At 52.1% G+C, this 19,963-nt stretch overlaps 3 protein-coding genes across 3 annotated transcripts; 1 reads left to right on the forward strand and 2 right to left on the reverse strand.

Annotated features, from left to right (window-relative positions):
• Positions 1-1,169: 1,169 nt before the first annotated feature.
• On the forward strand, positions 1,170-2,055 carry CABS01_01655 (Ras-2 protein; the record flags this gene model as incomplete). The annotated part of the gene is made up of 2 exons (XM_060535035.1): positions 1,170-1,274; positions 1,438-2,055. The coding sequence occupies 2 exons, from the start codon at positions 1,170-1,172 to the stop codon at positions 2,053-2,055; spliced, it is 723 nt and encodes a 240-aa protein (XP_060398224.1).
• Positions 2,056-13,896: 11,841 nt separating this feature from the next.
• Positions 13,897-14,757, reverse strand: CABS01_01656 (haloacid dehalogenase; the record flags this gene model as incomplete). The annotated part of the gene is made up of 1 exon (XM_060535036.1): positions 13,897-14,757. The coding sequence occupies one exon, from the start codon at positions 14,755-14,757 to the stop codon at positions 13,897-13,899; it is 861 nt and encodes a 286-aa protein (XP_060398225.1).
• Positions 14,758-18,644: 3,887 nt separating this feature from the next.
• On the reverse strand, positions 18,645-19,291 carry CABS01_01657 (uncharacterized protein; the record flags this gene model as incomplete). Its single annotated transcript, XM_060535037.1, has 2 exons — positions 18,645-19,083; positions 19,146-19,291. The coding sequence occupies 2 exons, from the start codon at positions 19,289-19,291 to the stop codon at positions 18,645-18,647; spliced, it is 585 nt and encodes a 194-aa protein (XP_060398226.1).
• Between the last annotated feature and the right edge of the window lie 672 nt (positions 19,292-19,963).

Consider the following 19,963-nt stretch of genomic DNA (forward strand, 5'->3'; position numbering starts at 1 on the left):
CAAGTTACGGCGGATACAGAGCTGGGTGGCTCGGGTTGGCGCGTGGAGGTAACGAGGGTTGACAGCCTCTCAGGAGAAGGGCGGGCTAGCCAACAGTCGGCTGTGCGCCTCCGCTCCGCTTCGCCTTTATCCCGGTATCATCCTTCTCCCTAACCCAAGCATCTAACACAAGCCCAGGTCCCAAGCTAGACCCGCCAGTCCAGTCAGTGTCTGTCATTTCTCCACACCTTTTGCCCATCCAAGAAGACGAAGAAGACGACAAGACGAGACGAGACGAGACGAAGGAAAGAAAGAGAAAAGCAAGCCAAACAAGCCCGAGGGTCAGACAGGAGGTCATACGGCCTGTGTGCGCGCAATCGTCCTGTACTCGTACATACACATACCTAAGCTGCCCGCACCGATTCGCATCCGCAACGCGCGACCGTGTGCCAACCTGTCAGTTGCCAGTTGCCGGCTCAGCCCAGCCTACCTTAGCCCCGGCCAAGCCAAGGCAGAGAGACAGACGAAGAGAAGAGGGTGAGCGAGAGAAAGAGAGAGAAAAAGAGAGCAGGGACAGACGGCACCCACCGCGAGCGACCCCTCCCCAGTCACAGTGCTGCGTTGGTGCTTGTTGGTGCCGCCGCTACTGATACTACCGCTGTCGCTGCTGCTACGTATTAACTGGCTTGTCGGGTCCAGTCCGGTCGATCCAATCCACCAGTCTGCTGAGGAGAGAGTCCACTGTCCACGTCCAGGGCTCGGGCTCCAAAATCCAACAAGATTTGGGCTCCTACCTTGCTCCCCAACTTCCTGCGGCCACCACCAGTCCACCACAACCACCACCTTTCGGCCTCCACTAACCTACCACTTGCTGCCACCAACCTTGCCTACCTTACCTATCCGTACTTACCTACCTGTCTTACCCTTTTTTTTTTTTCTCACCTTGCCTATTCTATCATCGATTCTCGACTGGCGTTCGTCGTCTTTTCCTCCACCACCACCACCTTCACAATCACCGACGAACCACCACCACCACCACCACCACCCACCTCGCGTTCCGCCCCCGCGAATCGCCCCTCTATCTCTGCTTCGCTTTGACTTTCGCTACTCATCATCAATCGAGCGGCTTTATTCCAACGACAAAGAGTCGACTTCTTTCCATCGTTCTTCGCCTCAGATAGCTGCCCATCATGGCAGGAAAAATGGTGCTGTACAAGTTGGTGGTCCTGGGCGACGGCGGCGTGGGGAAGACCGCTTTGACAATCCAGCTCTGCCTGCAACACTTCGTGGAAACAGTAAGTCGCCATTTCTGTTCGTTTTGCTTCGCATCACATCGTCACTTTCTTTTCTTCGGTCGGTCGTCGACTCTCTCTTGACCCCTTCCCCCAAATCCATCCTTTCCCCGCTGCTATCGCCCCCAAGAGCCGCCCGCTGACCGTGCTTTTCTACCGAAAACAGTACGACCCCACGATCGAAGATTCGTACCGCAAGCAAGTTGTCATTGATGGGCAAGCATGCATGTTGGAAGTTCTCGATACTGCCGGCCAAGAAGAGTACACAGCCCTTCGAGATCAATGGATCCGAGATGGAGAAGGATTCGTTCTCGTCTATAGCATCTCATCACGATCTTCGTTTTCACGGATCAAGCGGTTTCATCATCAGATCCAGCGAGTCAAGGAGTCATGTGCATCCTCACCGTCATACCCGGGCTCGCCAATCTCTGCAGCCAGCCCACAAGCGCCTGTACCAATTATGCTGGTCGGCAATAAGAGCGACAGAGTCACCGAGAGAGAAGTTTCGACACAAGAAGGACATGCCCTGGCCCGCGAGCTGGGCTGCGAATTCGTCGAGGCCTCGGCCAAGAACTGCATAAACGTCGAGAAGGCCTTCTATGACGTTGTCAGAATATTGAGGAGGCAGCGACAGGCCGCCTCGAGGCCGCAGCCCGGCGGACGAAGCAGCACTCGGCCTATCAATGGCGATGCCGGAGCGAGATACGACGACAAGGAGGGTGGCGACCGCTATCGTCGCAAAGTGGGCAGAAGGGAAGGGAAGAGTAAATGTGTCGTCTTGTGAGCTCGTCCGCAACCTCGACTTTTTATTCCCCCCCTTTTTATCGACGGACTTGTTCGGATCCACGGCAACACCCCCGATCCATTCGATTCGCAAATCCGACGGGCCCACTGCCGCGAGGCAAAAGCATTTTCCACGTCACGACTTGATGATTGCCAGCATTAGAGAAGCGCTGGCAAAGGCTTTCACAGCCACGACTATTGGACGTACGAGATCTCGAGTTCTGCTTTGAAGACGATTCGGACATTTTCCCCCATGTCACGGATGAACAACCAGCTCCTCATTGGGCGAACGGCGCACGAAAAGAGAGAGGCATATTCTGGGGCGTAGGTTTCTTGAGATTCAATCAAACCTTTGGGCAGACTGGGAGTTCATAATTTTTTTGTTCTTTCCAAACAACACATGAGGGCAAGCTGGCGGTGGTATAGGAGTCTTTCTTACAGACCTTTTTTTTTGACGTCTAGTCGGTCGCAAAAGAAAATGATGCCATGTATCTGCACACTTCCACTCCCGGATTGTTCATATGTTTGTGGTTTGGATTCCTCACATGGACCATTCATATCCGCGCACGCGAGCTGAGAAGGAGGTCTGCTTGGAGAAGGAGAGGCTGAAGGGCTGTGGCAGATGGGAGGAAGCTCTAATCTGTGTATACCGATACAACACTTGTTTTCCTAGCTGCAGCACGTGGCTGGAAGTAGTCACTTTGGGGAGATAGCCACAAGAAGGTATCAACTCTCTGTCGGACGTAGATAGACATCCGGGATAGGCCTACTTGTTCCTCACTAAATCTACATCATCCGCTCATCCATCCTTGATTTTCCGATCATCTTCCGCCCGATGCTTGATTTGCCGTGACGGCACGCCTTACCGGGAAACTTTACCACAAATGGGCGTTGCTATTGACGAAAGAGGGTTGCTTGATGGGAGCGAAAATCATGTATGTATCGGGAAAAGCTAGCGTTGTATCTCGGAAACTATGTTGCTTTTCCCCCCTTCCTTCCTGGACAGGTCTTTGGGGGGAGAGGAAGTTGGAGAGAGTGTCTTGGAGGGGGAGCGGAGGATTCATGAAGAGCAATGGTAGTGTACACACAGTAAGGCAAGGGAGAGAGGAGAGGAGGACCGCTCTGGGCGCAAGACGTGCGCGCGTCTCGCCTTCTCTGCCCGCCGTACCCCGCGATTTCCGCTCCCTCGGGACTTTATTCTTGGATGACGGATGGGAGGGGAAGGGGGGAGGGGGGTGTGAGTTGTAGGAAAGTCGGACTTTTTTTTGGCAACGGTTTTTTGTTTTGCACCTTCAAGGGCAGGCAAGGTAAAGGTCGCTCACTCACTGTAAGGGAGGGGTGGCGAAGAAGCCAAGAAGGATAGGAGAGGGTATCAGGGCATCTACGGCAGCACGTCCCGGCAATGAGGAAGGGTGGATGGTCAAGTGAAGCATAAGACTGCAGATGCGGAGGAGACGGGGAAAGCTAGTGAGAGAGAGACGGGGTTTTGGGAGATGGAAATGCCGCCTTCTTTTTTTCATTAAGGGACGGGCGTGACGGGGCCGTATATGTTCCCGCATTCTCTCTAGACTATTGAGATTGGTGGTTTAAGAAACACTTACCGTTTGCGAAAGCCGGGTTCTCGGAGTTTGAGTGGGCATAGAGGGGAGACGCCCGAATAGAGATATTACCTCGTTCAAGGGAAGCTTTGTATATGTGTGTTGTGAATTTACGTTGAGGTGTTTGGACGGCTTGGCGGTCTTTAGCTCCTCTCCGGGGTTTGTAAGGTATCCAAAGTTTGCTTGCCCTTTTACCACTGTCTGATACCTAGCTAGCTTCTTTGAATCCTCTTGCAGTGAGTATGGCAAAGAGGGGGGGAGAGGGGAGGGTGGTGCCTTTCTCCGGCATGGACGGGCGACGGAAAGGGGAGGAAGGGTTCAGGGTTTGGGGAAGGATACGGGAGGAAGGGGGGGAACAAAGGTTGCTATTCGTACCTTAATGGTATATGTTGGGATGGGGGAGCAGGGTAAGCGAGAGGGGATTCTGGGATCGGGGGGTTCTAGACCGATCCGCGTTGAAATGCTTCAGTCTATTAGATTCTATCTCGCGGTTATCCATATTGACAGGCTTGTTCTGTGCTCTGTACTACTTTTTCTCTGCTCTTTCTCAGCTAAGTTTGGAGACCGATAATCAATCGAGAGGCGTAAAGAAGTGTAGCCGGAAGAAGGAAAGAGGTGACGAAGACTGATCCAAAGCTCCGGTTCGATTGACATTTATCTAATCATCGGGGGGAACGTTTCGTTTCTTTGCTTTTCCGCGATGGGATTCCATAAGCAAACAAGAGCAGGATTCAGATACGAAAGAAGAAAAGGCTCGTGGGATGTAGTAGCTTCGGACTTTGGGCCGTCTCCGCGCAATGGAGGCATCGAAACAGGAGAAAAGCCGCACTCGAGCTAGCCTTTATGTTTCTTTTGTTGGGCGATGATAAAGGCATTGTTCAATGCGCCCCGTTCAAGGTGGGCTTTTATCTCCCCGGATGTTCTTGTTTCGGAGACGGGGAGAAGGAGGATATAATAGATACCTGCCAGGTACGGGCACATGCTTTTTTCTACTCTTTCCTTATGTGTTTCCAGTGGCGTTTAATAGCACGTTCATCTTTTTACTAGCTTGAACGACCGAACGGTTCATGTGAAGTGGGTGGGTGAAGAGATGTTCTCTGGAGGCAAAGTTCTGTCTGGATGTCTGTCTGGATGTCTGTCGCGGGGAGAGAGTTCCAAGGCGAAGTTGTTCAATTCATGTGGGGTATGGTGTATGCGCACCCATTTCATCTCTCAACACACACCATACACATACACAGAGAGAGAAAGAGACCGACTGACGGAACGGACGGACTGTCTCTTCTTTTTTCTTTAGTCAATAGTGGCGCGCGCCGTAGGCTTGGCTTGTCTGTCAGACTACGTGCCGGGGAAGGGGTCCAGGTGCGGGAGGCTAAGGTAGTGTGAGTGAGGGAGTGAGTGAACCCGTGTGTGTGGTGGATGTCTCTCTCTTTGGGAAACTAGCGACGAACGATGGGTTGGCGCTTTTGCGGATGGGGTCCGTGGGAAAGGGTACTGTTTAGTATATGGTGAACGGTATACGGTAGAGCTCTTTTGCTCCCTCATTCTTCTTGGTTCTTGATGAGTGGAATGGGCGGATCGATGAGTATTCCTTCCCGAGTCCTACTCAGTAATAAGGCGTGGTTTATGCGTTCTCCTTTTTTGCGGTTCCCTGCGGTTTGGGTTCCCGGGGTTCGTTCGCGCGACTGTGTGAGTGGAGAGGGAAAAGTTGGGAACCAACGGCAAGCGCCTTGGCCCGATTAGCAAAGCCAGCCATGGATGGATGGGGGGGAAGTTGGAGAATCGATGCTATCCGGGGGTGGAAAAAGGCAAGAAATTCCAATGTAGCTATCATTGGTGGTTGGAGTTCCATGGTGGGTTGGAGACCAATGGTCCGCCGCCCGTTTGAGACTCGGGCGAAGCTGCGAGAGCCGAGGCGTGCTTGGTAGGTTTGAACTACACAATATATCTTACCATTCAACGTGTGTGATGAGACCATAGCGGGTGAGTTTTGTGAGGGTGTAGACTAGGCTTCTGGTGATGAGCGGGTCTATCCGCCGAGCTTCTTTCTTTGTCGTTTGGTAGTTTCGAAACCATGGTTTGACGATTCTGTGGACGGGAGTCAAAATCACAACCCTGTGAGGCTGGATGGATGTCTGGGGTGACGGGTGTTGAGGGCACTGGGCTTGGCTTTCTCCTCTTCTTTCTCTGACCTACCCGTGGGTGAGTTCGGGAGAAGTAGAGTGTACTGACGTAAGGATGAGGGTGGTGATGAACACTGCATGTAAGGGCTACCTTAGTCTACGTGATTTCCCTCGCCTCGAGCACACTACCTAAACTACGTTTGATGGCATGGGGGAGGGGCGTTTGCGAGCGGGAACGGTGTTTGTTCGATAAGCAACTCTGGGCGCGAAGTCTATTGCGAGATGGGATGATCATCTTTGCCCTACGCGCTGTTCCAGTGACCAGTGTTTATATGTGTGTGATCCTGCTAGCCAGCATAAGATTTGCGTGGTGGTGTTTTTTTACCTTTCGACGATGCGGCTTTCTTTCCCCGGTCTGATGTCATCGTCCAGGGTATCGAGTTCTGATGACAATCCACGTTCCTAACGGAGGCACTTGAGAGGTCTATACAATCCTTCTCTCCATGTTAATGAAGGGCGCCTTGAAGTATCCGGTTCTAGCAGGGTTGTGATGTTTCTACATGCGACATATGATATGATGCCAAGTTGCGTGATGCTCGGTATTGATTCGGGCTATATGAAGTAACTTCACCATAACTCAGGTCCCAATTTGCTATTCCAGTCTGTTTCTTACTGGTGCGCCGATCTTCACTCAGACAAGCGGGGCAAAAGACTTAGCCAAAGACAGAGGCTCTGTGCGCATTCTCTTGAGGAGCGAGCAGCCTCGGGTATTCTTCTATGCATGGTCCACGGCATTTGCTCGTGTCTTTTGAAGCCTCGGGTTGGAGCAAAAGAGCCAGTAAGCTGGATCTCTCTCTCATGTCGTTCATTCTTTCGCTCCATAATCACATTCCCAAGGGAGAGGGGGGGTGTTTCTTCAACAACTAACGGATTCTTGCAGCGCATTGCATGCCACTGCAACCCTCCCCTCGTCCATATCGCAACCTCTTTTGCTTTCCCTGCGCAATGGCCAACACACCTGTTCTGCTTTCTCTCACGCGCTAGAGGGCCTTCTCAAACTGTTACTGCAATACGTTCGTGCTACCTTACTTACTCATAGCGATGGTCCAAAAGAGGGATTTCTTCTTCCCAGTTTTGCTGCATGCAGGAAACAAGACGGACCGCCAGCTCCAAAACCCCTCATCGAACACGGACCTCTCTACGGACCTTTCGCCTTTCCTTCGCATTCTCTCACACGCAGAGACACGTTTCTCTCAAGTCTCTCTATTCGTGTTGTATAAGCTAAGGTACGTAAAGGGCCCAAAGAGAAAGAGGGGGAAAGGGCACATCATTGATCCATGGGTAAACTTCCCCTCAAGGGTCTTTCCCCCCTCTTCCCTCTTATGCCGGCACTGCTCAGGCAGGAGGAGGGGCATCTCGGTGCTCCATGCAAAAGAGGGCATTTACTGGAGATGGTTTTGGCAAGAGGGAAAAAAAAGGAGCCCCCCCTCTCAAGTTACGGCGAGCGGAGCTCCAACATGACATGTCTTTTTGGGACGGGCGCACGTACGAATACAGCGAAAAAACCACAAAACACGACTCAAGGACCCTGCTGGAATTCAAGGTGGCCAGTTTGGATACTAGTTTCCACCGACACATACTCTTTCTCTCTACGTATGCATACCGAGGAAGTGGTTTGCATTCTTTTTGACAGGGCACAGTCTTGAACAGCCGCGGACACACATGTTCGCCTACGAGGAAGGGAAAAAAGTGACCGACCTGGTCGTTTTCCGTAATAGAGGAGCATTGAGGAACGGAGAGACACCGAGGTATTGGAGGACCAGACGTCAAGAGAGTCCGAGCCCCACGGAAAACGGGAGCTGGACCCGGCATCCAGTCCGTGCGCCCGGAGGAGGGGCCGGGTACCATTCTGACAGTTTGGGTCGTTTGCTGATCTTCCCTCTTAGCACTGGTCGGTTCGTAATGGACCGGGGGAGGGGGTTTCGAGCAGCAATGAGAAGTAGCAGGGACGGGAGAGGAGGAGAGGAGAGGGAGAGAGAGCGACGGAAAGGAAGATGCATGTCGTTGACTGCTGTTTTGATCCAACGGCGGTTTTGTCCGTTTCCCTTCCCTTCTTTCTTTCTTTCTTTCTTCCTCGTCTTCTGCCGTGCCGAGGAGGGGGTGGTGCTCTGTCGGGTAAATCGAACGGGAAGGGCTTCGTGGCCGGCTACGCGATGAATCAGGATTGGGGTTGGTGACCTCGCCGCTCGGTGAGTTTCCCACCGAAGCAGAGGATTCAGGGTAATGGGGTGACTTCTCCAGGTGAGCGGTCGGTGAACAGCACTAGTGATTGGTCCCAATGCGACGACCATGCTGGATTTCTCGCCGGTTCGCTTGGACGAGAGGGCAGCCAGCCTCACCAGGGGAGGGGAGGGATCAACACTTGGTCTTTGAACCAACAAAGCTGCCGTCTCGTTCTCTGCTTTCTTTTTCTCTCGCCTTGCGGAGTACTAGGCCTAGGTCCCATGTACTCCGAAGTCTGGGGCCTCTGGGCGACTGGTGTCTTGGATTTCCATTCCTTCACAGAGTATCATTGAAGACTCTATGTCACCCACCACCCCCGTCCCCTTCCCTGAGCTTTATCAGAAGCAAAGTCGGCTTCTTTTCTTCCTACAAGCCCCCTCTTGGCTAGCCGCCGGCCGCTGGTCTGATTATCTGATAGGTTTTCATTTCTCTTTTTCTTGCACTTCCGGCCCGACTCCGGGGATCAGATAATGGGGTTGGGGGAAGAGCAGGGAAGAAAGGAAGAGGAAAACACGAACCAGGCCGGGATCCTGCATTATTGGCAGAAGATCCAAGAGCCAGACGTCCGGGTTATGTTTCACCGCATTTCGCTCCGAACGCATGATCTTCGGGAGACGTCGTTTCTCATGTTTCTCGTCCCCTTCTCTGCAGGACCGCAACCTCACAACGTTGAGAGAGACAGACTGTGTGTGTACGGAGTGCTAATATCTGTACCCACACCGAAAGGACCCTTGGAGTTTGAATTGAATGATGGAGTAGCTACTCGATAATGGCTGGGTTCCCCGTGCGATAAGGGAAAATCTCTCTGAAAAGCTGTCAGATATTCGGTGTACTTGACTCTGCGGATCAACAGTGGACGGCATTCGTACCCGTTCGCATACAGAGGAGGCAGATGAGTATCTCTCCTCTGGGGGTTTGCGCTTGTTGCAAGCAGTAAAAGAGTTGCGCTCGCAATTGTCAGGCGAGAAGAACTGAAGATCGGCATCTAGACCTTTGGACCGTTGTCTATTTCCTCTTTCCCTAGTCGCCCTGCGACCTACCTATCGCCCAATCTGGTCCCTGTCACTGTTCATCTTGGACCCTAGGGCCTAACGTGACTTAGTTCCAGCCGTCGGTATCGTACGCAATCTTTTGCGCTGTTTTTCTCTCTTCTCCTAAATCTTCATTGCTTTCTTCTCGTGCATATTCCTTCGCGTAAGAATGGAACGTTGTGTTTGCGTCCTCTTTCCGAGCACTGAAAATGGTTGCTCTTCAAACTCCCCAATATGGCAGGTGCTTCGCAACCAATTCGTCCCAACTCCTAACAGCTCTCTCGAAGTCCCCATAGGCAGCAGCAGCAGTAACAAAACGGGGACCCTGGGAACCGCTCGTTGGTCTTGTAGGGATTCCGAGTCAGGACCCTTGCCCGCTCAATGCGGCGCGACTTTTAATTCCTCAATGGTGTGGTCCGTGTGGTGCGAACTTGCGAAGAAAGAGGGCCCGCGGAACGGGATGTGCATTCTCGCGGGTTCGTAGTTCAACCACCACCACCAAGTGATCGAACTCCCGGGACTTCTATCGTCTTCCCCCCGTCCGCGCGAGGGAAGGGGAGGGGGGAAGAGGGATCATGGATAGGAGCAAGGGAGGCAGGCGGCGGCCCTTGCTAATACTTGGCCCCATGCGTTCCTCTCTTACGGATCTCGGACGGTGCCTGCCAATCACCGCTCTCGGGGCTCAGCTCCGGCGGCCAGCAGTTACGCGGCTGAGCGATGGGATCAAACGGGAGGCCTGTCTGGAGGCTGGCGCGAGAGAAGGGAAATCACGAACGTACGGCTGGGAACCTGGGACGGCTTTTCCCCGGGTTCGCCAAGTTTGCGTCCCTGTGGCAGAGAAGGGGTGAACTGCTCCAAGATCTCCCTGTCCCCTGGCTCGTTGGAGTCGTTGGGTCAACTTGGCATGAACACCAAAGGTCGTCATTCATCCCCTCCCCATACTTGTTGCGCTGCTGCCACTACCGTTGCTGCAGGACTTGTCTTGCCCTTCCGGGTTCCCTTCTCCATCCCAAAGTTCCAAACATCTCTCGCTCTGTGCCCTTTTCTCCAATGGCTCCAACAGCCGAACCGGGAAACGTAACCGTCCGGCAGATATTGATCACATATCTGTTCCGGCGGGAGGGTGGAGTAGGTAGCTCAGGACAAATAATACCGACCCAGTGTCTGATGTTCTCCAAGGAACCAACGCGAGGTTGGGAATCGTCTCACAGCCCTGGGGGGAAACGGCCAATCGCTCAAGGGTCTCGGTCTGCTAGGCTGAACTCAAAGTTACGGCATAATCTTGCCTGTTTGAACTAGTTCGGGCTGTTGACGACGTCCGTGGACGATGACAAAGGTCGTGTAAATCGAGGCAGGTCTGTTCGACTTCGTTTCTCTCCCTTCATCTAGATCTTTACGTATTTTATCTCCCGCGACCTGCCTCACCGAGAGGACGGTCGCACCATGGGCGATCATCCCGCGTGGGGGCAGCCGGGGTTGGAGGTTAACCGTCTCACGGGAATCTGGCTGGGTCCACGTTCGATTCGTGTGTTGTGTGGTAGGATGTAGAAGGGGAGGGTAGTGGCCTAGAGCCCGTCGGACAAGCCCGCTTGGAGGTGTGGCACCTCGCCTCGAAACGGATGGAGCGGGTGAGGCCGACGCGCGACGCGATGATGGAGGGAGCAGCGATGGCTGATATGCCCCCACGGCTGAAGATAGACTTTGGAGAAGGTGAGGTAGCTGGACGAGCTTTGTACGGGGCTTACACCGGTGTTGAAAATGGGGAGATTCTGGATCTAATCTACGCCGGAACGGGGAACGTTTGCCGACGCCGTGTCGTTCGGTCAGCGGTTTTCTCCACTTCACCGCTTGAACGGCTGAGTCGTTAAAGATTAAATGAGAATTCTATAACAGTCGGTATGGACCGTCTGGACTCGGGGTCGGAAGCCGAGAGGCGGATATTGACGGCAGTCTGTTTGATCGACTACGGATCATGGCTCTCGCTATCTAGCACGATGGAAACGTTGATGCCGAGGCGTATATGTTGCCAATGAATGAGCATGAGCTCACTGGTCAGTCTCAGCACTGCGGTAAAGGAAGATCACTATAATGTTCTAATGTGATACAACCGTGATGCTTTGATCAGGCCCGCAGTATCCTCTGCCTGATGGGCTGAGGATATGTTTTGGCGCCAGGTGCTTCGGTCCGCTTCGTTCCGGGGCATAAGCTTTGCTGATTCTGTGGGAATCACGTTTCTCCCATCACTCTGCTATGATCGAAGTGTGTAGTTCCATGAGAAATTTGGCACATTGTCAGGCACTTCAGGGGTTAGATGAAGGGATGAAATTAGGCGACTGGGAAATATGAGCCCATGGCTTGTCGAGCCTTCTGAACTGTATGTATAACACAAAACCGCTGCCTCGGGGGCTTCATCACTCTGATTAGACTTTGTGATTCGACTGTTCCTTAGTTCGGCTTCATAAAGACCATATTCTTTTTGGCGACTTTGTCATGGCTGATGAGGGCTTTGTAATTCCATTCATGGTTTCAGACTAGTACAACATCGACGCATATTCTGTTGCGTACCACGTCCGGTAGCTCCGAATCAAGCCTCTCTCTTCTCGAGTGATAGGCCGGTACTTGAGCTGGCTTGGGACTTCGGTCAATGACCACTACGATGGCTTGACAGAGAAGGGAATGAATCAGTCCAATCCGACCTTTTGAGGGACCAGGCTCTAGATAGTTGCGTTAATTCGGCTTGATGTACTTTGAGCCATCTTGGTATTGGAAAGAGCTGCTTCTTTACGTAAGCGTTCATGGATTCAGATATGCTTGGGTGAAGAAGTGCTCTGTATGCTTTGGTTAGGTCAGTATGGTCCGCGTTCGCTCGTGAGAGCCTAGTCTATCGTCTGTTATAAATTCTTGATACTAGCTAGTAGATGTCATCACGCGGTAGTTTGAGGAACTCTGGCAATGTTCGGAACAGAATTACAGCCTGGTATAAAGAAAGATTTATCAGTATCACTCACTGAACTTGAGGTGAAAATGAGCTATTTGTTGGTGGGATGACAGTCGCGAGATCACTGCTTGCGGTGTAAAAGGAAGGTGAGATCTAGTGTGCCGTCGTCGCCTTTAACAGTACTTTGTCGTTGGAGATAGAGGAATATGGTAGGAACCATGCTTGGGAGGTATTGGGGCTACATTCCGGCTTCCATTCTTGTTACTGAACATGTCATATGGGGCCCTGCAGCTCACTATAAGAATTGCTAGATTTTTGAATCGAAGAAAGAAGCAATGGTTCTGGATATGTGAGGTGAGCTTCTACTTACTATATCCAAGCAGTGCCGTCTTATCCACGTCTTCTACATATATCTTGAGCTGTGGCGTATTTCATCAAAGTGTTAGGCATTGATCTTCTCCTTATGCCAGGTCGCGATCTACACTGCTGGACATTACTATTGAAGAACCATTTTACCTAGAGCCTCGGTTACGAAGCTAGAATTGAAACAGCCAAGGAAACTTGCATGGTGAGCCTTGACTTTCTAATGCTTGAAGCGAGCTGAGAACAACCTTTCGTTGTTGCTTCTATGCAAGTCGTCCTCGTTGGTCCCGGCCAGGCGATTTAGCTTCCGATGAGATTAGTATTTCGAATGCAGTCCCACGCGCGTTCCCTTCAATTGCTCCTGATTTATCCCGGAGGAATACGCCTCGAGAGAACAAAAAGAAGAGTGTACGTGTATGGGATTGATGACATTGCTATACGGGCCGTCCTAGATGTGCATGATGGACGACCAGAGTAAGTCAGAACATTGGACACAATTGGCTTCGGACCGGTACTGCCCGTGTTTATATATTCCCCTTGGAAGTATTAGAGTAACAAAGAGGTTATGCTCTACTCTGCCCCGTGGAAGATGACACCGCGGAATCCCACGTCGCAATGTGCGTCCATCAATACACTGACAACATCAGCGATTGCCTCTGATTCTTTTGAGCTCGAGGATGAAGCGTCGACGCACAGAACTCAAGTGTTAACTTTCAGGCTAATCAAGAGGATGCTTATTATGAATGTGATGATGGTCAATCTGGATCCTCAGAGTCTTCACACGAGTGTAATGACACTACCTGCATCCTGTAAGTCTCTACCGTCCGCGTGGTGTTTCCACTATGGATACAAGAGAAGGTCAAAAAAGGAATCCACCAGGTAACTGAAGTATTTTGCGGGATTCTGTCTCTATCAGGGTTTTACAATGGAAAAGACAATTTAAACTTCAGCTCGTTAATATCCAAGACAACGGGACTTCATATTGCGTGGTATGCATCGTTTTATGTACAATGATAAGTCTATCACGATTCGGTATCTTCATTATCCAAGAACATCCCTTCAGGGTTGCTGCCATACCACTCAAGCTCAATGACAATACGTTTGGCAGATACTAATCCGTTGCATATGTCAGTTGACAGTTCTTCCCCAAGCCACGTTTTATTAGATCTCAGAGTACCTCGAAGGGTATGTATAACATCTAAATAGAAGTTTCAAAGAGGAAAATCTGGTCATAAAAGAGATCACCTGTGGGATTCAAACCCACAAGTTACAGCCCGGTAAATCCGCTCTCAGGCTTTGGTCATTAATGTCTTTGGCTTCTGGGCAACTTTCCCTTTCTTGCTGCTGTTGAGAATTTCCGAGATGCATTGGACTATAGACCACCCTCCTTGTCATTCCCTCGTGACGCATGATATACAAGGGAGAAGCATAATCAGAACACGCAGCATCAAAACAAACAATGCGCCTCAATCACGCTCCACAATAGGGACTAAATACCACCATCATCTCTCAAACACCCAACAGCCTCGCAACCTCCTCAAACCCGCCCTCCCCCTCCTTAACCCAAATATCAACCCACCCCTTGGCATCCTCGTACCTCTCGCTCCCAACCTCCCAATCCTCCTCCTCCGGCCTCTCAACATAAACAGTCCTCATCCCCCGTCCCCGAGCAGCCATCAAATCCCCCAAATGCGCCGCCACCATCGCAACCTCCCTCGCCTTCCCGCCACCACCACCGCCGCCGACCAAAGCCTCCACCGCGCCATCATAAACCGCCGCATGAGGCTTATACGCCCTGAAATCCTCCGCCGACAAAATCTTCCGGAACCCGAGCCCGCCAAACGCATCCAGATCGCCCAACAGCGTCCTGTTGCCGTTGCTCAGCGTCGAGGTGACGTATTTCCCGCCCAACCTGCGCAGCCCTTCCACGGAATCCGCCCACGGCCGGAGACGGTGCCACACGAGGCTCAGCTCGCGGATTTCTTCGGGGCAGTACACGCCCCCTAACCCCCACGTCCCTAAAAGCTCGACGAGGCTGTCGTGGTGGTGCGCGTCAATGTCTTTCCAGGGGGTTTGTCCGGGGACATGGCCGCGCACGAAGCGCATGTAGGAGGTTCGCCATTCTTGGGCAAAGGTCGGCCAGTTTGTTGTTGCGAGCTTTTCTAGCTTTTCTTTTGTGTCCTTGTCATCGTTGGTGGATGTGGATGTGGAAGAGGAAGAGGCCAGCTTGGCTTTTGCGCGGGAGGTGAGTTCGTCCACCACCGAGGACCGCCAATCCACGACTGTGCCAAAGACGTCAAAGGTCAGCGCCTTGAGGTCGCGGAGGTTCTCTGCCTTGATATTGGGGAGGTCGCCTGCAATGCCGGACATGTTTCCTTTTTGTCGAGCTAGCTATTGGGAACTGTGATGTTTTCGATTTCACTGTTCTCTTCACTTTGATAGAGTCTCTGGCTGGAAACCCTGGGAAAATGCTTCAAATGACCAAGCTTGTAGTATAGGAATCCGAGCAAATCCTGGGAAAGGAAATTGTTGTAATATACAGGGCGTAGAGGGGGAAGTCATCACCTATCAATGTTGGAGGCGGGGTCGGATTGCTGACTGATCCATCCCGAACCCCGCCTGTTCTCTCGGACCCGGGAGGGGCCGCGGTAAGACAACGTCCCGCTCGGGCAGCCCGGACGGCGTGGAACGCCAGACAAACGTGAGAAACATGTGCCTAAGGAACTTTGTGATACCCTCATACCATCTGTTGAGTAATCTGAGATGCACTCAAGGGATTAGAAGTCTACCCTTTTTTGATCATCAACAGTGATCAAAACCGGACGCGGAAATGACCTCATCAGGAATATCAAACATGGTCTAAATCCAGCTCTCATGAACAACACTACGAGCTTTAGATATAAGGAGCGAAATAACATGAGCTAAGATATGTCTGTAATTCTCTCAAGAATGGAACGGCGTACCATGTTGATGCAATGCGGCTCCGTGAAGTGCGTCTCACTTAACATCTATCAAGAGCCCGCCCGCCACGCATCTATTTCGAACATACATGGTCGCTGAGCCTCCGCGACAAACAAGCACAAGAGTAGAAGTAACCATGAAAAGAAGCGACACGATCTCTATCAACCTCACAGCCATGCTCTCTGCTAGACACGGAGCAGTCGGAAGCAAAACAGCTCGACGACGAAGCCGCACTCAATTCCGGATATCTCACTCTGCACGCCAAGAAGAAAACACAACCTCCTCGGGGAAGAAGCCATCACCACCAACATGACGCCTTTGAAGAACCGCATGAACATCCTGAATTCAAAAACATCCACAAAGTTCAACCGCGGGCGGACCGGGAACAATCTCAATTATCCCGGCAGCCCCAATCTCGGGTTCGCTCAAAACCCTGCCTACCCAAACGCCCTATCCCCTGTTCATCATGTTAGACGAAACATAACGGCTTGCATCTCCTCCACTTCGTTTCTTTCGAAGGCCTCGTTTCATACCCGCGATGACGTCCGAAACAAGTGGAGAGCGTGGCTCAGTTCCTTCCGGGATGGGAAACATGGGAGCGGGTGTGTGTTAAACGACAGCCTCATCTCCAAGAGCCTGGTCCTCGGCTGTGCGCCTTGTTGACCTGGGTCTGTTGTGAAGTCGTTTTCGTCTCCTCGAATACGGATACCTGGTACTCAGAGACCATGCAGAGCGCAAAGAAAAAGGGGGAACACGAGTAAGTAAGGAGATTGTGTTACACCCAGCGACTGAGCGACAGTGAGAGATGGCGGCTGATACGGGCGGTATCCTTGTGAACTCCGACTCGACGGATCTAGACGAAGTTCACGTTCGACAACTGATGACCGAGACGCCCAATATGTGCCTAACTTGGTTTGCGAGGAATCCACGCGCCTTCACTGGATATCCTGATGTTAGATTAGCCAGGGAAGTAGCAAAGATCTCGCCATGGTCAAACTACACAGTCTTCATTCACCCGAGGGTAACGTCCAGGCCGCGTCTTCGAGTCAGTCTCGTGGCGTGTAAGCCAGAGCATCAGTCTGAGACCAAGCCAGCTTGGCAGGCATGTAATTCATCTTCGCGGTCTTCTTTATTAAGCTCATGTACGGAACTGCAACTTCTTGCTTTGTGCCATTATCGTGTTGGATGGAGATGGACGAGAACAAATAACCGCCGAGACCTCGGCTCGTCCTTCACGTGGCAACGCGGAACGCGGACTCAACCCCTCTGACCGCGCAGCCGTGTTTGAGTCAGTAGGACGGATAGAGCCTGAGACCGAACGCTTTTCTTGAGCATCAAGCACCGGCGCAAGATTTTGCATCCCGGTGACCATATTTAATCCATGGTCTTCGGAAATTCGTGTATCACCGCCCCGTCCTTCGAAAATCAGGCTCTTGGAGGACTCCCGCTGCTGTTTTGGCGTCCCATTGCCGTGATTAGCTCACCTAAACAGTAGACTCCAAGTGCTGGCCATGGTTCGTCATCTTGTATGCTGTTCCACCCTCGTCCTCGCTCGCTTACAGCCAACCGATATTCGCTGATGTTTCGAAGGACGCCCTAGTCATCAAGTGGTTCAACGACACTGAGGATTGGGCACCCGCACTTGTAGTGCATCTCATATGGTCAAGACACCACACCTTCATTCATCTCGGTGTGCCTCGCCGATGATGGAGCCCGTCGAGGTATGTTGTTTGGCACACCGTCGCAATATTGCAGTGCAACACGCCGACCTCGCCGGCCCCGGATATTTGCCGCCAGGCGGGGTCCCCCAGGACCAGGGCCAGTGACGGAATGAGTTGCCAAACGCGCGCACTGACGGCGTTCGTGAGTGCTCAGATAAAAGACCAAGGGGAAATCTTGGTTGTGGCAGAACACGTCTGCCATCCCGCAGATGCACGCGGCGTTCGGATCCCCATGCTTTTGGTTTGAGTGAGCTAAATATCTAGCACTAATAGTTAGCCCGGACGGATAACCAAAAGACGATGTGTTGCGAATTGCGTTGCCCACGTGGCAGAGTCGTCCCAAATAGTAGAATCAATGTCAGAAATTCCCGGCCAAATGATGTTTTGGCAGAAGAAAATGAGATGGATCACTGATGGGGACGAACATGGTGGGCCAAGAGATGAGGCTGCTTTGGGAAGCTACGGGAAATGAACTCTCCATCTTTTGCGCAAAGTTTTTGACTGCCTCGTATGACGCGGGTGCAAGATGATACTGCTGTGTACAGTGATGGGGCGAGAGCGAATATGTTTCGCTGACGCGACCTCTTGTGCCTCCTAGCGTTTCCCAAGCCTATGTGAATAAACGGCGGATCTTCTTTTTCGTGGCGGCAGTGAATTCTCGACTCGCATTTGTGGGGGATCTAGATTTTGCCAACTTGTGAGTCTGGAACTCTGAATTGAGTTTTGCGCCGTGTTCGACGGTCGCCTGAAGTACAACCTTGCAATTATACCGATCCTGTTTTCTCTCCTCATGATTTTGCGCTCTACAAAAGACCTGGTCTGCTGTTGCATAGAGACGCATGTCATTCGTGTGCGGAAGATTAAATCCCCTGCAGCTGCATTGAGAAATGCTCACGTTAAGCAATTGTGCGTTCGCTGGGGCTTGTCACAAACGGCTGTGATAGAGCTGCATATGCTCCGCTTTACTTTGAGAACGGGGGCCAGACGTTACTGAAGTTGGTATGGCTTAACCCGACGGCAAAGAGAGTTCAACGTGGCGTCGTTGACGGTATGCTATCTCACGTCCTCCCGGCTGATGAGGCTGCGGAAATGGTCGGTGTCCTGTTCAAAAGCCTATGCCATTTTCTCCCAAATATCAGGAGTGCGGGTGGCGTTTAGTCGTTGCAAAAAGATCGATGGTGGCAGTGGCTAGGAGACGGGCCGGACACTAGCACCAAGACAAATTGCTCTTCGGCCATGGTTTGTTGACTAACAACCGGCAGTTTGGTCCATTTCGTAGCGAGTCTTGTGGCTTTGTGCCCAATACCTTCAAAGTCAAATGGTTCGTTGCAGCCTTAGAAGCTTGGTGTCATTAAGTCACGAACCGTCGTTTCTCAAGGAGACATCGCGTTCGTCCCACCGGGCAGCGCCGTAGATCCTGCGTGTTGGTTTGTGGCCATGGGTATGGAAAGCCACGACGTACAGTATATTGCAGCGAGCAGCGAGACCGGGGAAGACATCCGGATGAAGAGAATGCGTGATAACTTGAAGCTGCGTGTTTGCTCTACGAACACGCCGCACATGGAGTTGAGAGGATCATCCCCACTCTCCGCAATGTTTGCTGTCGTTAGAGGTGCTCGCGCCATTTGCAGAATGCTTGTTCCCTGTGCCTGGTTTTTGGAGAAGCAGAGCCCTGAATTGAGTTGGGACTTGAGAGTTGGGCGCCCCGGGAGGGCATTCCAAAACATCCGAGCTGACACCAAGCCAACCGGATTGGCCGACTGACCTATTAGCGCAGGCCTCTCGTAGAATCGAACAAGATATTGCTTTTTCGGAACCCTGCTCGTCTGTTGGTGCAATGAGGATCAGAGGATTGGTGTCTCCTTGGCGAACGGCAGCGGCGGAACCAGAACATCGCGGGATCGGACGAAGGTCCGATGCTGACGAGAAGGCGGCCATCAACTGGAGACCGGGGACCTTGACGGTTCGTGAGGGGAAAGCCTTGCTATCCGGATATCCTTCATGATAAGAGCCCCTACAGGTTATAGACGCCGATTCCGAATCTGCTTAGTGTATAGAATTTGAGCGGGATCGTACCTGAGATTGTTGGGAGGGGGCGCGAACCGATGCGTCGGCGCCGGAGGCTTACAAGCCTGCCGAGTGGTGTACTTGCAGGGCTGTATAGGCTGGGGATGCAATCTGGTTTGCACGGTCTTGGTCTCCTTGTTGGGAAAGGGGGTCATCAAAGCCGTGAGGCACGTCGTGAGTGACCCAGAAATGAATTCGGATATCGAGCCGCATTCCGCACTTTTGGGACGTCCGGGAGCTGCGCATGGCGCCAAAATTTCTGCGACTGACTCTTGGGGTTTAATGTGTCGCTTGTGGAATCGAAGACGAGAAGTCGACGCCAATGGATGTGCAGATGTATGATCAATACTCTGTAGCTGCAGCGGATAAGCTAGAAGATGAAGGCCGACAACCTCATCGAGAATGAATGGGAGGGGGTTTTTCAGTCTTGCGAACAGGCAATGACATCCGTATTCCGCGGTGCTATCGGGAGGCTTATGCTAAGTCGGAGGAGCTACCACGAAAGAGCCCAATGACCGAAGTCGAGAACGTCTCTGCTCGCGGGGTGAGGGGGTGACACCCGTCTTGATGGTTATTGATAGTGTAAAAGCGAGCAAGGCCGTTTTCCTGGTACTGCGAAGCCTTGGGCTGCAGAGCGGGCCAGCGGCACAGCCTGCAACGTGCGAGTGCGACTACAGATTGTAATGCGGGCCTAGATTCAACGTCCAACAGCCTCCGCCATGATTCCATGCCTGTGACTGTGCCTTTGACTTGCATCTAATGCCTGCCGCATAACGATTCCTCTCTCGTCATGGCGTAGACTGTCCGATAGACCTCGTGTAAAAATT

The sequence above is a fragment of the Colletotrichum abscissum genome, assembly GCF_030869225.1.
Source record: "Colletotrichum abscissum strain IMI 504890 chromosome Unknown Scaffold_3.1, whole genome shotgun sequence".
Taxonomy (NCBI): Eukaryota; Fungi; Ascomycota; class Sordariomycetes; order Glomerellales; family Glomerellaceae; genus Colletotrichum; species Colletotrichum abscissum.